The sequence below is a fragment of the Lontra canadensis genome, unplaced genomic scaffold (genome assembly GCF_010015895.1).
Source record: "Lontra canadensis isolate GAN:19392208 unplaced genomic scaffold, GSC_riverotter_1.0 scaffold3, whole genome shotgun sequence".
NCBI lineage: Eukaryota > Metazoa > Chordata > Mammalia > Carnivora > Mustelidae > Lontra > Lontra canadensis.
In genome coordinates, this window is record NW_022630997.1 from 45349667 (window position 1) to 45367491 (window position 17825).

The window sequence follows — 17825 nt, forward strand, 5'->3', positions numbered from 1 at the left end:
TCTCAGCGGTGTCCTGTCTTTCTCCTCAACCTCTTTTCCCTCCCCATGAAAATGCCAAACCTATGGGGCAGGGATGTGAATTCAGGAAGGACAGGAAGGAGATGGGGTTGCAGATGACAGTCAGTGACAAATGGAGGTCAAGGGCAGATGAGTCAGTGGGTGCCTGGGTGGCTCAGTGGGTTAGGTGTCTGCCTTCGGCTCAGGTCATGATCTCAGTGTCCTGGGATCGAGCCCCGCATCGGGCTCTCTGCTCAGCAAAGAGCCTGCTTCTCTCTCTCCTTCTGCCTGCCATTCCCCCTGCTTGTGCTCTCTCTCTCTTTCTTTCAAATAAATAAATAAAATCTTTAAGAAAAAAAAAAATAGTAGAGGAGTCAAGACTAACCCACTGTGTCAGAGAAGGGAGTGGCACTCAGGAAAGGAAGGAGGGCAGCCCCTGTCTCCATGAGTTGAGCCCCAAATGAAGTGCCAGCCGGGGCTCCGAATGCCAGCAGTGACAGGACAGGTGAGCCCTCTGTGGCAGCTTCCTGCATCAGAAGGCATCTGAAGGCTGGGCACAGCACCGCGGGGTCCTGACAGACTGTATCCCAGCCCAGCCTCCCTGTTCAGGTCTCAAGAGCTGTGGCCTTCAGGCCAGGCCGCAGTTCCCACAGGCTTACCGGCAGAGCGGGAGACTGGTCCTACCTGGCCTCCATCTTTTCCGCTGCCCTCATCCCTTCTCTGCCATCTTCTGGGAAGTCCTATCCACCCTCCTGCTTGCCAAAGCTAGCACTTCTTCCGACCTCTCTCCTCCATGACTGGGCCTTGGTGCTGGTGCGCAGGGAAGCTCCCCAGGATAGTTAACACCTCTTTATTGCCAAACAGCCGCTGCCTGGCCTTGACCTTGGAAGAGGGGCCAAGTTTTCCATCCTCTGCTTCCTTTCCAGCCTCATCACCTGACGTCCTGACACCTAGCACCTGTTTCTCTGGAAAAAATCACCCATTTTCAGTACTCTATGCCTTTTTTTTGAGAGAGAGAGAGAGAGGGAGAATCTCAAGCAAGCTCCTTGCTTGCCCAGCAAGTCAGGCTCCACACCGTGATGTCAGGCATGGAGCTGACGTGGGACTCGATCTCACGATCCTGATATCATGACCTGAGCTGAAGTTAAGAGTCAGATGCTTAACCACCTGAGCCACCCAGGATTCTATGTCTCTCTGCTGTTCCCTCAACTCGACACCCTGTTCATTGTTAGGGGCCGTGGTAAAATATCTCCTCTATGAAGCTTTTCGCTATGCCCATCGCCCAGGGCTGGTTCCTGGGTGCAGTGGGGGACCACTTGGCATTTGTAATCGATGTGTACAAATTCATGTCTGCCTGGGATGGTTCATCCTGATCCTCCTTGGGCTAAGTCTCTGAATTCTGCAAAACGCCCAGAATCTTTAGCTCCCAACACAGAAGCCCTTCCTCACCCTGGCCCACTAGGACCCCGGAGCCACAGGCAAGGTGAGTGGAGCCGTCCTCAGGAAGTAAACACAGCAGACGAGTCACTGCCACAGGCTCCGCATTCTGGGAAATCCCTCTTGCAGGCCATTAACTGTGTCTGCCATGGGCCTGGTACGAGGCTAAAACTTTCCATCTTTCCTCTATTCAATCTCTAAGACTCCTCTCCAATGTGATAATGGATTTTATTCCTGTTTCACAGGTGAACAAACTGGCTCAGGGAGGCCACGTATGATAGCCAAGTTCATGCCGAGCAGGGATTGGAACGTAGGTCTTTGTTAAAGCCCAGATACTCATCCCACTAAGTCAACCCCAAGCATCCGATGGGCAGATTCTCAAGCCCCTCTCAGCTGGAGGGCCCTCAGGTCCGTGCCGCATCAGGGTGAAGGGGTCAACATAGGGGGGGCAGCTCCTCTGGGGGCTGGGTCTTTAACCATACACTGCGGGAGGAAGGAGCTGGGCAGGGCCCTGCCAGCCTGCAGAGATCTGCTCTGTGGTCAGCAGAGGGCGCCACAGGACCTTGTCAGAACACGAAGGAGTCAGAGCCCCCTCCTTGGGAGTCCCAGCTGAGGGGCCCTGTCACTCTCTCCTTCAGACAAACAGGCTCTCCTGCTAACATTCCAGCTGGCCCAACCAGGTTGACTTAGCCCTGAAGACACCTGGGAGACAGAGTTCCCATGGTTGGGGAGGTACAAGTGGGAGCTTGGCCCTTCCTCTTTCCCTCAGCCTTCCCTCAATGCCGCTGTCCGCCTCCTCTCGCTTCCATCTGGGGCAACTGGCTGGGAGTCAGGGAGGCTGTGTGACCTTAGGTAAGCCTCTCTCCCTCTCGGGGCCAGGATTCTTCTCTGCGAAGTGAGTTAGACTCCAGACCATCTGCCCGTGATGGCTCCACCCCTTTCTCCAGCCACCTCCAGCCCTGCCTACCTGAGGCCTTTCGCTGGGAGAGAGGTTGGAGCTGGGGAAGGGGATGTTGGGTCTATAGGCGGCTGCAGAGCAAGGCTGTAGAGATGGAAGTTTAGCTGTGTGTCGGGGGGTAAATGCTGGTCTAGGACCAGTCTTAGTGGGTCTCTGCTTTCCCTGCCTCCTACTCAGAGGGACAGCTGTAAATGCTTCAGCAAAGGCAGGGGGTGGGGGGTTCTGCTCGAGCCCCATCTCTGGGCTTCTGTCTCCAATCTCAGCAGGAGCAGTGTAGAGTAAGCCCAGGGAAGTGAGGGTTTCCTGCTAATTGGGTTGTCTTCAGCCTTTGTGGGCTTGTAGGCAAAGATAAAACCACCCTCTCCAGGGAAATCCAGGCCCCCTGGAGCCTTGTAAGGAGGCAGCCCTCCTCGTTAGCAGGGCTGACCTTCGCCCCTTACCTCCCCTCTGGGTCAAGTCTCTTAATTCTACGGATGACCCAGGATCTCTTGATCCCATCTCAGGCTTCCCTCACTCCCACCCTTGTGTCGGGCAGGAAGCAGGGGTGCCCCCAGCTGACCCCGCCCGGCAGGCTCATTCCACTCTCATCAGGAGGGGCTTACCCCAGCCTGACCTCTGCCCCAGGGACTGGCCCAGTCTGACACCAGGAAGCACTGGTTCTTGGATCTGTGAGGTGAGACAGGACTGTGTCATTGTCAAGGACTTCGGGGTGCCTGTGGACAAGGGCACCTGTCTGCAGGGGGTGAGAAGGGGGTTTCTGGCAGCTATGGCTAAAAGGGGGACCATGACTTCTGTTTGCACAGTTTTCCCCCTTGATATGTTTGTGAGGGTCCTTTTCCCCATTTCCCTTCTTAAGAATGTTCCTGTTTAAAAGGTTTAAGTTTGGAATTGGGCTGAATTTAGATTCACTAACTTGCAAGTGTCTTCTTCTTAAGCACAGAGAGAATTCTCATAGTCTGTCCAAGTCCAAGGTCCCCAGCTTATTCCCTCTATCTTTGCCTTCTCTATCCTCCCAATAGGACCCTGGGAGCTCCCCCGGTGGGCTCCTAGAGACCCCATCTGTCCACTCTGCAGCTGGGGAGCTGAGCACTCTGCCTATTGCCCAGGGGCCTGGAGCATGGATGGCAGAGGCTGCTGGCAAACCATGTCGGAGACCCCCAGGCCAGGACACCCCACCACCGAGGAGCCTGGCTGCCAAGAACCCATGCCTGATTGCTGGCCAGGAAGGGGTAGATTCCAGTCACTGTGACTAAGAAAGTTCTGGGTGAGCACGGGTGGGTAGAGAGGGAGCTGCCTGGAATGACCTTGAAGGCCGTCCCAGCCCTTCCTTTCACGATGCCACTGACTCTCCAGCTGGGCAGAGAGCGCCTTGCACCATCAGTAGGTTTTCGATTCTGGTCCCGGCTTCCAGGTGGAGGGACCCCCTGGTTACTGAGACAGGATGAAAGCCAGCTCCTTGAAGCCCCAAATGGCCACGCTCCTGATCTGTGGGAGTGGCCTCTTAATTGGTGATTTACTGTTTGCTGAAAAAGCAGGGCAGGGACTTGGCAAGAGGACATAGTCTGGAGGGAGGTGGGGGGCTTCAAGGTCAGCTCCCCAGCCAAGCAGAGGCCAGGCTGGAGGAGTGTGGGGAGATGAATGGACCTCCCTCCGGTGAATCTCCCTAGCAGCCCAGCGCCCTGGGGAGGGCCAGGGTGAAGCCACTCCACACACAGACTCTTTGTTTTCTGTAGGGAGGAGGAAGGCCTGTCTGAGGGCTGTTGGGGGTGGGGGTGGGGGAGGCCAGCAGGGGGCTCAGGCCTGGGCCTGGATCAGGGCCTTTTCCTGAGCTGGGAAAGCCCGTGAGGCGGGCTCATGTCTCTTTCTGCCCTAAAGGGTTCCTAGGCCTTCCTTCCAGGAAAAGGCAGCTCATTTCCTTCTTCGCAGCCCTGGTCAGCTCCAGACAGGAGAGGACTGGGACGGGGGAGATGCCAGCTCCTCTGGTAATTAGGACCGGCAGGAAGTAATCTGGGGAATTACCGGGGTCAGGCGCCCCATCGAAGGCCAGGGCTTTGGAAGGGCGGCTGGCTTGTAATCTCGATTTGAGATCGGTTGATTTTGTAGTTAGCTCCAAAAAGAAAAGTCAGCTCTAATTAATCTGTGGGCTTTGGAGTGTGGGAGAAACAGGGCCCAGAGAGCACAAGCTGGGGGCTGGAGGCCGGCGGGCTGAGACTCTCAGCCCCCGAGAGGCCTCATTTCTGGGGCCCATGTCTCAGATCCCTGGTCGGCTTTATTTTAAATGGTCTGGATGTCCCCAGGGGGATTTCATGGTTGTGAAAGAAAGTGCTGTCCCCATCCTAGGAAACCCCGCCATCTACGGCGTCCTTCACCTGGAGCGCTAGGCTGCGCACTAATGCCGCGTGAGGCCTGGGGTTCCTCAGGCCCTCTGAGAGCAAGAGGGGTCCAGTGCTGGGGGACAAGCTGAGACAAGCTGCCTTTTCCTGCCTTTAATGGGAGTCTCGGGACCTTGCTAAGTCCTTGTGGAAATCATTTGGGGGATCAGTGCCCATGCCCGACACTCCACTTCCTGGGTTCTTTGACTGAAATGCATCAAGGACCCCAAGGTTGGCTCACAGAGAGCCTAGGAAGCTCAGAGAAAAGCCTGAATCCAGCCCTAGCCTTTTCCCTCAGGAAAGAGATCAGCCCAGCTCCCACTTTCTTTCCTTCTAGGAGTGGAGGCCCTACAGGAAAGCGGAAATTGCGGCGCCTGCCCCATTTCCTGGCTCAGAAGGCCCACGTAGTAAAGTCATTCGGGGCAAGGATTTGGGATAAGACACAACTGGTTTTACTACTTCCTGGCTGTGGACCTTCCGGGACTCACCTCTGTGGGCCTCAGTTTGCTCATCTGTGAAACAGGACCAAAAATAAAGCCTTCCTCTCCAGGTTGTTCTAAGGATTCAGTAATATGATGTGGGGCCAGTGGCACGCCCACGGCTGGCCTGTCGAAAAGGCCAGTGAGGCAGTTGTAACAATGCTAGCTGCCGTTCTGCAAACACGTGTCCACCCATGTAGCCCCTTGCTCTGCCCAGCAGAGTGGAATGATCAGGCCCTTTTGCAGATGGATTGAGGAGAGGCGAGAAAGCCCCGTAGGGCAGTCAGAGTCAGCAGGTCCAGCACCAACACCCTTATACATAAGCTCCCGGCAGGTTTTGTGACCCACATACATACCCACCAATCCCCTTGAAAGAGAGCCAAGGAGTAATGTTTGAAACACACTTTGCGTCTTACAACTTACTTAAAGTAGATGGGCAGTCATTAATTCGGATCACATTGGTACCAGGTGGGTGAGCAGCCCCCCTCGGATATATGGGTGGAAGGGCTGGTCCCAAGCAGAGCTGGGGGCAGCGCAGGGCCTGCTGGCCCCACTGGGCTTTGATCCGAAGGAGCTAAAGAGGAAGCCTGCGCTGCTGGCCTGGCTGGCCTTTGGGAGGGTGCTGTGCAGTCCAGCTGCCCTGGGGGCAGCGAAAGTAGCAGCAGCCATGATGATGGGTGGAACTATCATTAGCAAACTCCACAGGCCAGAAAACATCTTTGCTAAGAGTTAAATTCTACCTTTGCTGAAAGAAAGAGCTACCTGCACGCGGACTGAAGTCTCCAGGACAGGGTAATGAAGCAGGTGCGGAGTGTCCTTCCCTTCCCCCATGGGTTCCCCTTATACCCCAAACACAGGGGCTGTTCCATGCTTCTCTCCAGCTGGGCATTACCTGCCCCCGACCCCCAGCACTCATTCCTTCCTCCCTGGATGGTGGGGTGAGGGCAAACTCATCTTCCCAGGAGCCAGCTGTCTCCCTCCACCCCCATGCCCCATTCTAAGCCGAGAGGAGGAGAGAGAAAAAGAGAAAACCGACGGACAAAGAAGGAGTTCGGGAGATAAGCCTCCATGCTTCGGAGAAGGCACAGGGAGGAGGGTTGCTGCATGGTTAGCTCAGCCTAACTGAGACCCTCTGGGGAGGCACTCACTTCTGTGCCTGGACAAGACTAGCCTCTGGGCTTGGCCGCGTGAGACCTGGCTTCCGGTTCCAGCATGACCCCTCAGCAGCTGTACCACCAAGGGTAGAGCAGCAACTTCTCATTGACACTGGGCGCGGGGGCAGGGCGGATGATGAGCTCTAACGGTCCATGGAAAGGACCAGGTGGGATGGGGACTGAGTGAAGTTGGGCTGAACTAGAGACGACAAGTATCGCCGCACTTGACCCTGGGCATTCGCCTCTTTATCTCAGAGCTCTGATGAGAAGCAAACTTCTGCCTGGAGATAGTGGTCACTGACTCAAGACACCCGAGGCCCCAGTGGGGCGGGCACCTGTAGCCTCCTGGGAGTCATCTGACACCACAACCTTAAGTTCAGGCCTCTCTATCCTCAGGACAATAGACACCCCCCAACCCAGCTCCTTTCCGGATGAACCAGATTTCCAGTTGGCCTGCAAATGTAGATGCCCGCCAGCCACTGGCATCACCCTGACCCCGGGGGGACCTCTGCCTGCACCAGGAGGCAGCAAACCTTGAGAGTCTTTGTGTGTGGATGGAAGCAACCACAGAGGCTATCGTTTCCACTTCCTGTCACAATACAAACTTCTCGGTGTATGCAGGGCTAATGAGCGGTCCCCAGGTTTTGCCATTTCATCCCTCCCCCGACCCCCAAGCACCCATAAACCAATGAGATGAGGGCAGCTGCCCGATTACAGAGTGCGAGAATTGTGCTCTCCCGTGCAATCCATCCCTTTCCCAAATCCACCCCCCACCCTTCTTTGTCCTCCTGTCTTCTCCTGGAGCCCAGGTCCAGGGTCCAGAGTGCTGCATGGGGCTCCCTGTGGTTGGTGCCCCCGGGAAGGACCCATGCCTGGGCTTGAGTTCCTGCTCTGCCCCTGGTGAGGCATGAACTCTTGGGCAAGCCTCTGGTGCCTCGTTTGTTAGATGGGAGAAGAGTACCAGCCTCACAGGGCGGTCCCAGGGAAGGACAGCCTGGGCCCACGGTAGGCATTTAGTAAGTGGTGACTGTGGCTAAGATTATTTTTATTATTGTTAACGTAATGACCACCTCTGGGCTTTTGCTCAAATTGTTTCCCTGTCTAACATGCCATGTGCCTTCAGATTTGGTGGTTGAAGGACCCCAGAGGTGGGTTAAAAATGGCCACGAATGCTTTGCTATACCTCTCCCTCACCGCATGCACCATCGCCGCATGACTTGGCTATGTGACTTGCAGGACCCCAGAAAGTGTGATGGCTGTAGATGCTTTGGGGAAGCTCTCGTGTACTCAGACTTGGCAGGTTTGAACACTGCCCTGGGCCTACTACGCCGGAAGAAAATCTGTATAGCCTAATGGGGGCCAAGAGGGTATGGCGGGGAGAACAGCGCCCCCAGACAATGGCCCGCACCAGCCACCTAACATGTGGATTAGACTGCTTGGCCCGTCCGGCCCCTCCATCCATCATCCAGTGCAACTGAATGAGTGAGCCCAGAGGACAGAGGCAGAACTCCCAGATGGCGCGCCCACAGACCCAGAATGAGAGAGAAAACATCCTGTGAAGCCGGGACATTTGGGATGGTTTCTATAGGTAACATACACCCACCCAGGCACCAGGATGGAGCTCACAGGCTGTCTTCTCCCAGAAGACTTCCCAGACTCCTCCCAACCTGGAAATGATCTCTCTACTTGCCCGCCCACCCATATTCACACAATGCTTTGTGATGATCGATTACCACAATCTGCCTTCGCTGCGTTATTTGTACAGGAGTCCTTCTGTCTCTCTAGACTGGGAGTTGCCAGAAAGCAGGGCTGGGACCCTCAGCCCCATAGCCCCACCAGGCTCAGTGTGGAGCTCTGTGCAGAGCGGGCCCTGGTCATCTGCTCCCATCTGGGGGCCAGTGAGCACCTGGCCTGCCTTGGTAGAGACACAGGGATGCAGGGTGGTGGTAGGAGACCCACCTGGGTCTGAGGTCGGGCCAGGCCACTGATGGCCTGAGGCCCTGCCCCTCTGAGCCTCTCCCCCTCCCCCACAACTGGAGACATGAACTCCTGTCCATCCCACCTCACAAAGGTGAGGTTCACACCGGGCAAGCGTGTGTGCAAACATGCGTGAACAAGACCAAGTTCTGCCCCTGTGGTTGCTGTGGTGGAGCCCAACTTGGGTTACCATGGGAGGCAAGGGTCCTTCCCTCCCCTTCCTCCTTACCTTCCGGCCGTGGTAGCCCTGGATTCCTGGGTCTCCCTGGGGGAACAAAGAGAAAACCATCAGTGGGATTTCCCCAGATGCTCCATTCTGGCTTCACCCTTACCCTCACATTGCTGTTTCTCTTCTTCTCAATGACTACCAGTCCTCCAGCCCTCCCTGGTATAAGAGCTCTGCATCCTTGGAAACCAACAGGGACTCTTCTCTTCAAAACACATCCCCACCTGCAGATGCGCGGTGGAAAGGGTCCACCTGGCAGGAGCCAGGAGACCTAGATTCTGGTTTTGATTTCACCGTTGACTCTCTGCCAAACCTGGACAAGTCCCTTCCCTAGCAAGGGCTCTCAGCCTCCACACATGCAAATGGCTGGACAGGCTCAGTGCTTTGCAGCTTCTGGTCCCCAGAACCCCAGGGTCCCCCGCTTCAGAGGGAGAGCTGGTTTGATGTGGTGGGTTTCCAGAAAGGACGCCTAAGAGGCCTGATGATCCTGTATGTCCCTTCTAGTTCTGAATCCGTAGGAAAGCCTCTCTTATTGGGATGTTGTGACAGCGCCCTGGGCATCAAGCTAGAGTTTCCAACCAGACTCTGAGCTCCTCGGCGGTGGGGACTGCAGTCTCCGTACCAGTCACAGTGCCTGATGTGGCCGGGCACACACGAATGCAAGCTCTGTGGGGCCCAAGCAGTTCCCAAGAGGAGGGCGGCACTGTGAAGGGAGCCAGGTGGGACCCAGCGCTCACAGAGGTCACGCTCAGCTCCGCACTCAGGAGCTGGCAGGCTGTCTCCCCTTCCCCACCAGCAGAGAGCGCTCCCACCCGCGCCGCATCACCCGGAAGGGCCCTCACCTTTGGTCCAGGAGGCCCGGGTAAGCCCTGTGGAAGCAAGAGCAAGGTGAGTGGAGATGGAATCTAGGGGCGAACAGAGCATGTCGGCATGTCCACCGCGGGGGCTTGGGGTAGAGGAGTGCTCCAGGGGTTCTGAGCTCTGGATGTGCTAGAGAACAGAGCTCAAGGATCCTGGAACGGTGTCAGAAATCTGCGGAGGGCGCATGGGGACGACAAGCTCACAGCTCCCTTTGGAGCCAACGTGGGCGCCGTGGGCATCTCGGCTGTGCTCACCCACTGGAAAATAGGTCAGCGGCAGCCAGTTAAAATGACAGTGTGGTCTGGTCTGTGCCCCCGCCCTCCCGCCTCCTAACTGGGTCCCTTTCCTGGGACGCTGACCTTGCCCAACAGAGCCTTGGTTTTGCCTTTGGCCCTGCCAGCTTTTGGGGGGAGGCTTTTGTCTCCTTCGGCCCGGGGCGCTGTGACCACAGCCCTCGGCCGTGGGGAGGTGGTGTGGGCCCCAGGCCTGCGGGAGCCTGAGGGGAGCGGCAAGGGCGGCTGGCTCCACCGCGGTCTGGGGCCGAGGTTTGGGCAGCACACATGGGCTGGAGAAAAGCAAGATGGCCAAGTCTGGTCTGTGTCCGTGGGTTTCAAAACACGCTTCCTGGTTTTTTTTCCTTACAAACAACCTAATGAAGAAAACCACCGGGCTTGGGTTTGTTCAACGAGTGGGAACTCCACATGTCTGGGGGCGGAGTGTAGCGGTCAGCCAAGGAGCGGATTTTGAATATTTCTTGGGGGTTCTCTCAGCGTGGTTGGGTTTAGTTCCCTAAATTTCACTTCCTTTCAGGTTTCCCGTTTTCCCATCTACAAACCCAGGGAATTGGGACTAATCTTCCTTCCCGGGGTCCCAAAACACAGAAATACTTAAAATCCATTGTGGGGGTCAAGCTATGCAGAAGAGTGGGGAAATTAGGCTTTCACGCTGAGCAGAGCTGCCAAGCTGGGTGCCCTGGGTGGTCAGAGCTGCTGCCCGGCCCAGAGGGGCCCTCCACGGAGCCTCAGCATGGGGCTAGCACAGCTAGAGCCGCCACGGGGTCCAGTGACAGGGACACTCGTGCTCGATGAGTGACAGGGACCAGTGGCAGGGACACGGCCAACCTAGCCATTCCAATGCTGGGCATCTATTGTATGGGGAGCACCAGAGATGGACACAAACATTTACATTCAGGGATCTATATCACAGAAGGGAACTCATTAACTACTTGGAAATCAGCCCAGCAGCCCCAAAATCCGTATCACAGGAGACTCCAGCCCAAAGAAAGGGTGTGGTTTGCGGTGTTAAATGAAAAACATAACGGGGCACAAACTGTTACATTACTCAGAACGTGACCAACCTGGAAAGTGTTTAGGGGCAGACAAGTCTAAGGAGAAACATGCCAGACCTCTCCAAGATGTTAATGACAGTGAACTCGGGATATGGCAAAATAGACAATTCAAAACGTTTTCTCTGTCCATGTTCCCAATTTTTCACACTGCATGCATGATGCTTTTGTCATAAGAAACAAAACCAGGTTCTTTTTCAATCACGTGAAAGAAACGTTATGAGACAGACTTTGTCCTTAATCCTGTCCCTTCAGTGACATAGGACATTTGTCTTGGCTCTAAGACTAAGAGAACCTGTTCTCTGCCAAGGAGGCCAGGTGCCGGCCCAGCTGCTCTGTTGTACCAACTAGGTCAAGAGAGCGGGGTCTTGGCCAGCACTTGGAAAAGGGGGACTTGGTGGACCCTGGGCTTGACCTACTCCTGCCTGAGCGTGGTCTTGCCTGGAGGGAGGGAGGCACCTGTTGGCACAACATGACCCAGCAATTCTACCTCTGGGAATCTAAAACAGTGAAAGGGGCAGCCTCTGGGGGATTCCTTCCCTGGAAGGCAATGACTGCCGTTGGGGTCTGGCCCCAGCAGCTGGGTCAGAACCAGAGTGTGATGGCTGAGTGTGGCAGGGTGGGCAGCTACTCGCACCAGCCCCCCACAGCCATTGACCTTGCCAAGGTGTTCTGCCCATTGGGTGGGGACCCAGGTTCTTGTCAATGATGTAAGGTTTGGATGCTTCCAGAGAATGCTTGGGACAAATCTTGGGAGAGGGGGTAAAGGAGAGAGGAAGGAGATACTTACTGATGGCCCCATGGGCCCTGGCAGTCCTGGGGGCCCCAGGGGTCCGCTCGGTCCAGGGGGGCCTGGTGGCCCTGGTGGGCCTTGGATGCCGGCCTGACCCTGTTCCCCCTGATGTTGGTGGAAACAAGAGTTAGAGGGAGAGCCCTGGGCCCAGGGACCGGCTCCCGCCCCAGTGCCATGCATCCGGTGAAGGGCCCGTGGTGGGCTCTGGTGGGCAGGCGGTGTGGCGTGACGGTGGTGAGGCTGTGGCGGTGACTGCATGCGGGACCCGTGGTAGCAAGGAGATGGTCAAGACATTAGGTCCCCAAGAGTGGGGGGGACGTCCAGAGAGGACCGGCTGCACAAACAGCCCCAGAGCAAGAGCCCTGCTGGGGGCAGAGACAAAGGTGTCAGTGAGGGGACCCTGCCCGATAGTGGGCACTCTCCGGGCCCACTCAGATGCCCGGGTCTAGCCGGGGGTCCTCAGCCCGGCCTGCCTCAGCCCCTCCCTCCATGTGGCGGTGACGTCTTCTGGCTACGCTGGGCCTCCCAGGCATCAAATGACGGCAGCAGTTCCTTGTTTCTGCTGTCTGATTCTCTGCCCCCAGTGTCCAAGGGGGTCCTTAGGTCAGAGGCCATGGAAGTTGGTTTGGCTCACTAAACAGCTGGACAAAAGATGTGGTGTAAACATTTGGACTGGGGGCTTCTGATGTAACACCGGGAGCCCTGGCATGGGAGGCCCACATTCCCGAGGGCAGTCATACCCTTCAGGTGTGGCCTGGGTTCCCCTGGTGCCCAGTCACCCTCCCCCATTCTTTCTCCCTGCGGCCTGCTTTTGTCTCTTCCGTCATCCGTGCCCAGCCTCACAGGACAGTTGGGTTTGCAACCCTGAGCTTGGTTGACTTTGACACTGTAAAATAAAGCGCCGAATGCCTGCGTGGGTCTTGAGGAGAATTCTTTCGTCCTGCCCGCACTGGTCAGTCAGCTGGTCTGAGCCCAGCCCCCGTCACCCACTGTGCCTGTGTCCGGGAGGGGCTGAGGGCTCAAGGAGCTGGGGGTGGCATCGTGTTCCCTCAGGAGGAGGAGGAGAGAGCCTGGTCCATGTGATGCACCTCCTGGGGCCGGGGACCAGCTGGGGACCAACCGGGGTCATCCTAGATCTAGCCCGAAGCTGTCGTGTTGTTTTCTAAGTGAGCGCCCCAGGGACCATCTGGGCTCAGCTCCTGCGAGAAGGGGCCCATCCCTGCAGATAGACCAAAGCAGAAGAGCCTGACAGGTGTGCAAGCTCCAGGCTGGGCTGCTGGGGGACAAGGGCGGCCAGAAACTGCAGGCCGTCCAGCCTTCTTGGTGTACTCTCTGCAACCCTCTGGGGCAGGAACAGGGGGCTGCGGTTTCCTGCTGCAACCTCACGGGAGGAAAAGATGAGTAGAAATGGGGTGAGCAACCTCAGGGCAAGAACTAGGAGATTCCAGCAGCACCTGCGGTCCCTCGCTGGGCTGGGGTGTCCTAGTGCAGAGGGCACACAGCACGGTCAGGCTGGGGCCCGGACTCCATCTCCTCTACCCTCTGAGAAGCCACTCAAGGGCACAGAGTGTCCGTGGGGGAGGGGGCTGGGGTACAAATGGGTCACGAGGCCCATTGCACGGAAGAGAAAATAGGCTCAGAGAGGTTGAGCTCCCTGGCCGAGAATCCTGTGGGGACCTGGGACCCAAACCTAGAACTCCAGACTGTTCTTAGTCATTCCAAATAAGCCCCCAGAAAAAAACCTGCTCACTGTCCAACTTTCTGCACTTTGGAAATGACCTCCAACACCATCTGCTAAGTACATCATATTTCATATAATTTCCTCTTTCGGCAAATGTTAGACTCAATGTTTAAGCGTCTTACAGAGCCTGTAAAATCAATATTGGTTTATTGATAGGAAACGGACAAACCTTTTTACATCCCATGATGGCCGGGGGCAGAAAAGCACTGTTCTCCAGGCAGACTGCGGCGGGCCGAGCACGGGCCCCCACGCTTCCCTCTCTACTTTGGAAACCAGCTCAGGGCGGCACAGAAAGTTCGGGCTAGCCCATGCCTTGCTCTTGAAAAGGGAGGCCATAATGTGCAGGGGCTTGGATGGAGTTCTGGGCACCTCCTCGGTTTTTCTGTCCATAAGGTGGGCATGATGGGTGCCTAATGCAACTAAGGCCAGGAGATGGCTGTTGGGGGCTGAGGCAAGTGACAAGTCTGAGAGCAAGGACAGCTCTTCTGGAATGGGGTCTGACACAGGGAGGGGTCGGTGATTGGGGGTGCTGGTGCTTCTCTGAGCTGCCAGGGGGCCCCCCGAAGGGCCATGCTTGGAGTAAGAGCTGGGAGCCCATAAAGGCTCTCGAGGATTTGGCTGCTGTAACGGGATATGTGGACTCGGGTAGCATACGCGTCATGTGTCCCTCTGTATTTTTAGCTGTTAATTGGAGGGATTTTTCAGCCTTGTTCAGTCAGATGCCTGAACTGCTGGACTCGGGGCTCCTGACTCTTGAGTGTGGCCAGATGGTGGCTCTGGGCCCTGCTGTCCAGCTTTCAGAGAGCATCTCTGAGCCCTGCCCCTTCCAGCATCCCCGTGGCCTTGGGGGTAACTCCTGCACAGTGTAAGGAGGGCTGGGGGCACAAGGGCAGCTGTGGGCCGCCCGGCCTAGAATCCAGGTGCAACGCCTATGCTGGCTCCCTAGCTCTCTTGTGTTCTGTTCTTTGTAACCTGGTCTTATCGCAGCCTCCTGGGGTTCATAAGGCAGGAAGAAGAAAGCAGTTGCTCACAACGATGACACCGGTTGGTCGTGGGCTACATTCCCTCTGCAAATGCCCTCACTCCTCAAACTCAGGTTACAAGGGATCGGGTGCTAAGCCATCCTTTTCTAAATATAAAGGGTACAGGTCCAACCGACAGAGCCCTGAGTGTGGGGTCTAAAGTCTTGGTTCCCCGGCTTCCAATTCTGCCTCTCACTGTTTGTGTGACTTTGGGCACAAATTCACCCCTCTGGGCACAAATTCACCCCTCTGGGCCTCAATCTGAGAACAGCACTGAAACAATGCCAGGAACGATCCCAAGTGCTCTGCGCATAGAGCAGCCCTATGCAGTAGCAACCGTTCATGTCCTCGTTTTACAAGTGAAAAAGCAGAGGCCCAGAGAGGTTAAGGCTTTTGTCCCCAATCCCACAGCTTCCAGTTTTTCTACCAATGGAAGAGTCAGAGAAGCTGGGTGCTCTGCCATGTCCTGGGTGTGTGACCTTGAGCAACGGCCTTCATGTCCCCAAAGCCTTGATTCCTCATCTGTGAAATAAGCACGATCATGCCCACATCGCAAAGCGAGCCAGAGAATGAAAGGAAATCAGACTTGTCAGATGCGCAGCGCGGGGGCCGGAACCCAGGGCTGGCTCTTGTAGCGGGGTGTTTTGAAGAGCCGTGGTGTGTGGGGTGTGGTGCTGGGGGGTGTCCTGGGCTCCGGGCTTGTGTACTTCCACATCTATGACACTCACGGGTCCGGTTTTGTCTAATTGACGTGAACTGAAGCAGAGCAAGACTCTGCCCTTGTCTACAGTCCCAGCTGGCCCTCGGGGGCCCGGAGACCTGCCCAGCCCCTGGGGACGCCACGCACGGACTGGACAAAGGGAAGGTGTCTACCTGGAAGGTCCGTCTTTTTATGACTGGGGGCGGAGCCAGTCGCACTGAATTGAGGAGAGGCAGCAGCTGAGGAGAAAGATGAGTTGGAAGGCCAGAGGGCAAAGGCCAGAGATCGCAGGTGTTCAGAAGGATGCCGAATGTCGCCAGGAAGGCAGGGTGGCCAAGTGGGAGGCGAGGAGAGGAAGAGAGAAGAGTGATTAGCAGGCACGAGGCTTGGGGAGGGAAGGCGTGGAGGGCTCCCTCTCGCGGTTTGAGGGGCGCAGCGCCGAGCTTGTCCTTGGACTGCACGCCATCCCGGAAGGAGGGGTGTGGCCCTTGGGGAGTCGGCCAGCAGCAGCCCCAACGGGGAGAGTGGTCCCCTGACACACAGCCCACCATTGCACTGCCGGCCCTGCTTGTGCCTGGCGGAGGACGGGGGCTGCTGGGCTGCGGGGGGCAGATACAGAGGCTCTGGGCAAGAGCCACAGGACCAGCTAAATTGGTACTCGAAGCCAGGCGGGGGTGGGTGGCAACCTCTGGGCTCTTTTTTTGGTTGAACAAGAAAGGCTAGCGTCAGCAGATCTGGGGAGGATGGTTAAGGGCAGTGCCAAGTCGGGCTCTCCAGGGGCTGAGCCGGCCGAGGGTGTGGCCTATGTGGGCACAAGCTAAATGCTACCAAGGTCTGCCCCTGGGGCCGGTGGGTTTGGAAAATAAAGGCTAGGCAAGGATGTCTCCGGCATGTTCAACCACTTTTGGGGGAGAGGCCACGTTCAATTGCATTATCTAATGTGATTTTCATTTCTGGAAATTCTCCTTGCTTCCAGTTTTTCTACCAATGGAAGCTGAGAGCTCCAAGGCTTTAGGAAATGGTTAGAACCCACGTGACAACAAAGATGGTGTATAATTGACCTCTGGTTTCTGAAAGCATTTTAACTCCCACGAGGCCCCTGGGATGAGTGTTAAGGACCAGGGGCTGCCTGGGCTGAGAACTGGGAGCCCACCCGTGGTCTTTCCAGGTCCCTGCCGCCTTTAGGGGCCACGGCTGCCCTGAGAGCCCGGCTACCTCCCACTGTGGAGCTCGGGGACGTGCAATGTTGGGCTCTGGTCTGGGGAGTCTCTCAGTAGAGAGGGGCCCGGAGACCTTCCAGAATCCACCAACCTTCAGGGTAATGATCTGGTTGGAGCGCAGAGCCGAGAGAGTGCTGCTCAGGTGCTCCTGGTGCGGGAGGGGACCGAGTTGGGAGACAGGGCGACCGGGGCATGAGTTCCGGAGCCCACAGACATCACCTGCCTGATGCCTGCCCCAGGGTACTCCATCTGCCCTCCTTCCCCTCTCTGGGATGCTGCAGGCTGGAGCAGAGGCAGGGACCAGCCCTGGATCTCTCATCCTGTGGGCCTGGAGGACGCCCACCCCTCCATCATTCCTGCAGACCCCTTGGGAAACCAATAGGGCCCTCTCCCTAGATGCCCTCTTCCTACCCTCTTCCGGATCAACATGGGGTGCCCACTGCCTTGCCCCGTCCAACAGCTGAGCACTCAAATCTGTGGTCACCCCTGCCAGATTTGTTCCCTCCCCTGCCAGGGCCATAGATTTGCTGCACTCCATGGCCGAGGTGCTTCTAGAGCCTTCTATCGCTGCTCTCTCTCTCTCTTCCTCCCCCTCCTCCCGCTGCCCCCACCTCCCCCTACATTCACTAAGGACCAGCGATGACATACTGCCAACATGTCTGCTGTTGTGTTGTCTTTTGTGCTGGGGACACTGTCTTTCTTTCGGATAGCATAACAATTCCGTGAGCCCATCGTTTCAAATCAGCACAGCTGACCTTCTGTTATTGTACCAGGATCAGGCAGGCCGGAACCCCAGGGCCCTGGAGCACAGGCCGCCGACAGGCTCTGTTTGCACAGCTACCGTCTGGTACCCCCTGCCCGGGGCCCAGCCCCCCTTTGGCTTCAACCCCTGCCCCAGCTGTTTCTGGGGAAGACCCCTGCAGCCTCTCACTGGCCTGGGAAACCCAGGGGTCAGAGTCTGGGTGGTGGGACACTTCCCCGGGACCTTCTGGATTCATGTGACTCTGGGCCCGACTGGTGCTTGTCTCTCCTCTTTTCCCGGTCTCCTTGCCTGACGGGGGTGGCAGCCAGGGAGGCTACACCGTGTGTATGCTTCTGGGCACAGTGAGGCCCATGGCATAGGGATGGGCACCCAAAGACACTAGGGTCTGAGAGTGACATGTTTCTGGTCCCAGCTCACTGGGGCTTTCACCGGAGGGCCCACATCTTCACCCTCCCTGTCCCAAGGATAACCCCTGGATCCCAGTGCTCACGTCTGCAGCTTCCTAACGGGACTGCTGCAGGCTTTGGACTCTACATCCAGGGCAAAACAAGGCAAAGGAAGGAGCTGGGGCCTGGGGTGGGGTGGGGGGACTGGGAGACCATCCCAGCTCAGAAACCCCCACCCTGTTTGGAGAAGACCTCCTCCAGTCCTAGTCCAAAGCAGAGGCTCTAGTCTTGAATCAACACAGTCAGCCCTCAGTTATCTCCCACCATTGAGGTCTGGGTCATCTGCAACAGTGACTAACCCAAAAGTCCCTCTGATTCAGCCGGGGCAGGCGGC

At 56.8% G+C, this 17825-nt stretch overlaps 1 protein-coding gene across 12 annotated transcripts in view; it reads right to left on the reverse strand.

Moving 5' to 3' along the window:
• COL13A1 (collagen type XIII alpha 1 chain) overlaps nt 1-17825 on the reverse strand; it is a 140542-nt gene that overhangs the window by 39511 nt on the left and 83206 nt on the right. For 7 of the 12 annotated variants that reach the window (XM_032841367.1, XM_032841398.1, XM_032841345.1 and 4 more), the window contains 4 exons: nt 15236-15301; nt 11597-11704; nt 9443-9469; nt 8604-8639 (listed from right to left, as the gene is read on the reverse strand). In XM_032841367.1, coding sequence (XP_032697258.1) covers nt 8604-8639; nt 9443-9469; nt 11597-11704; nt 15236-15301 — 237 coding nt within the window. Of the gene's footprint in view, nt 1-8603; nt 8640-9442; nt 9470-11596; nt 11705-15235; nt 15302-16373; nt 16431-17825 lie in introns of all 12 variants that reach the window. The other 5 variants (XM_032841380.1, XM_032841356.1, XM_032841431.1 and 2 more) reach the window with 3 other exon arrangements.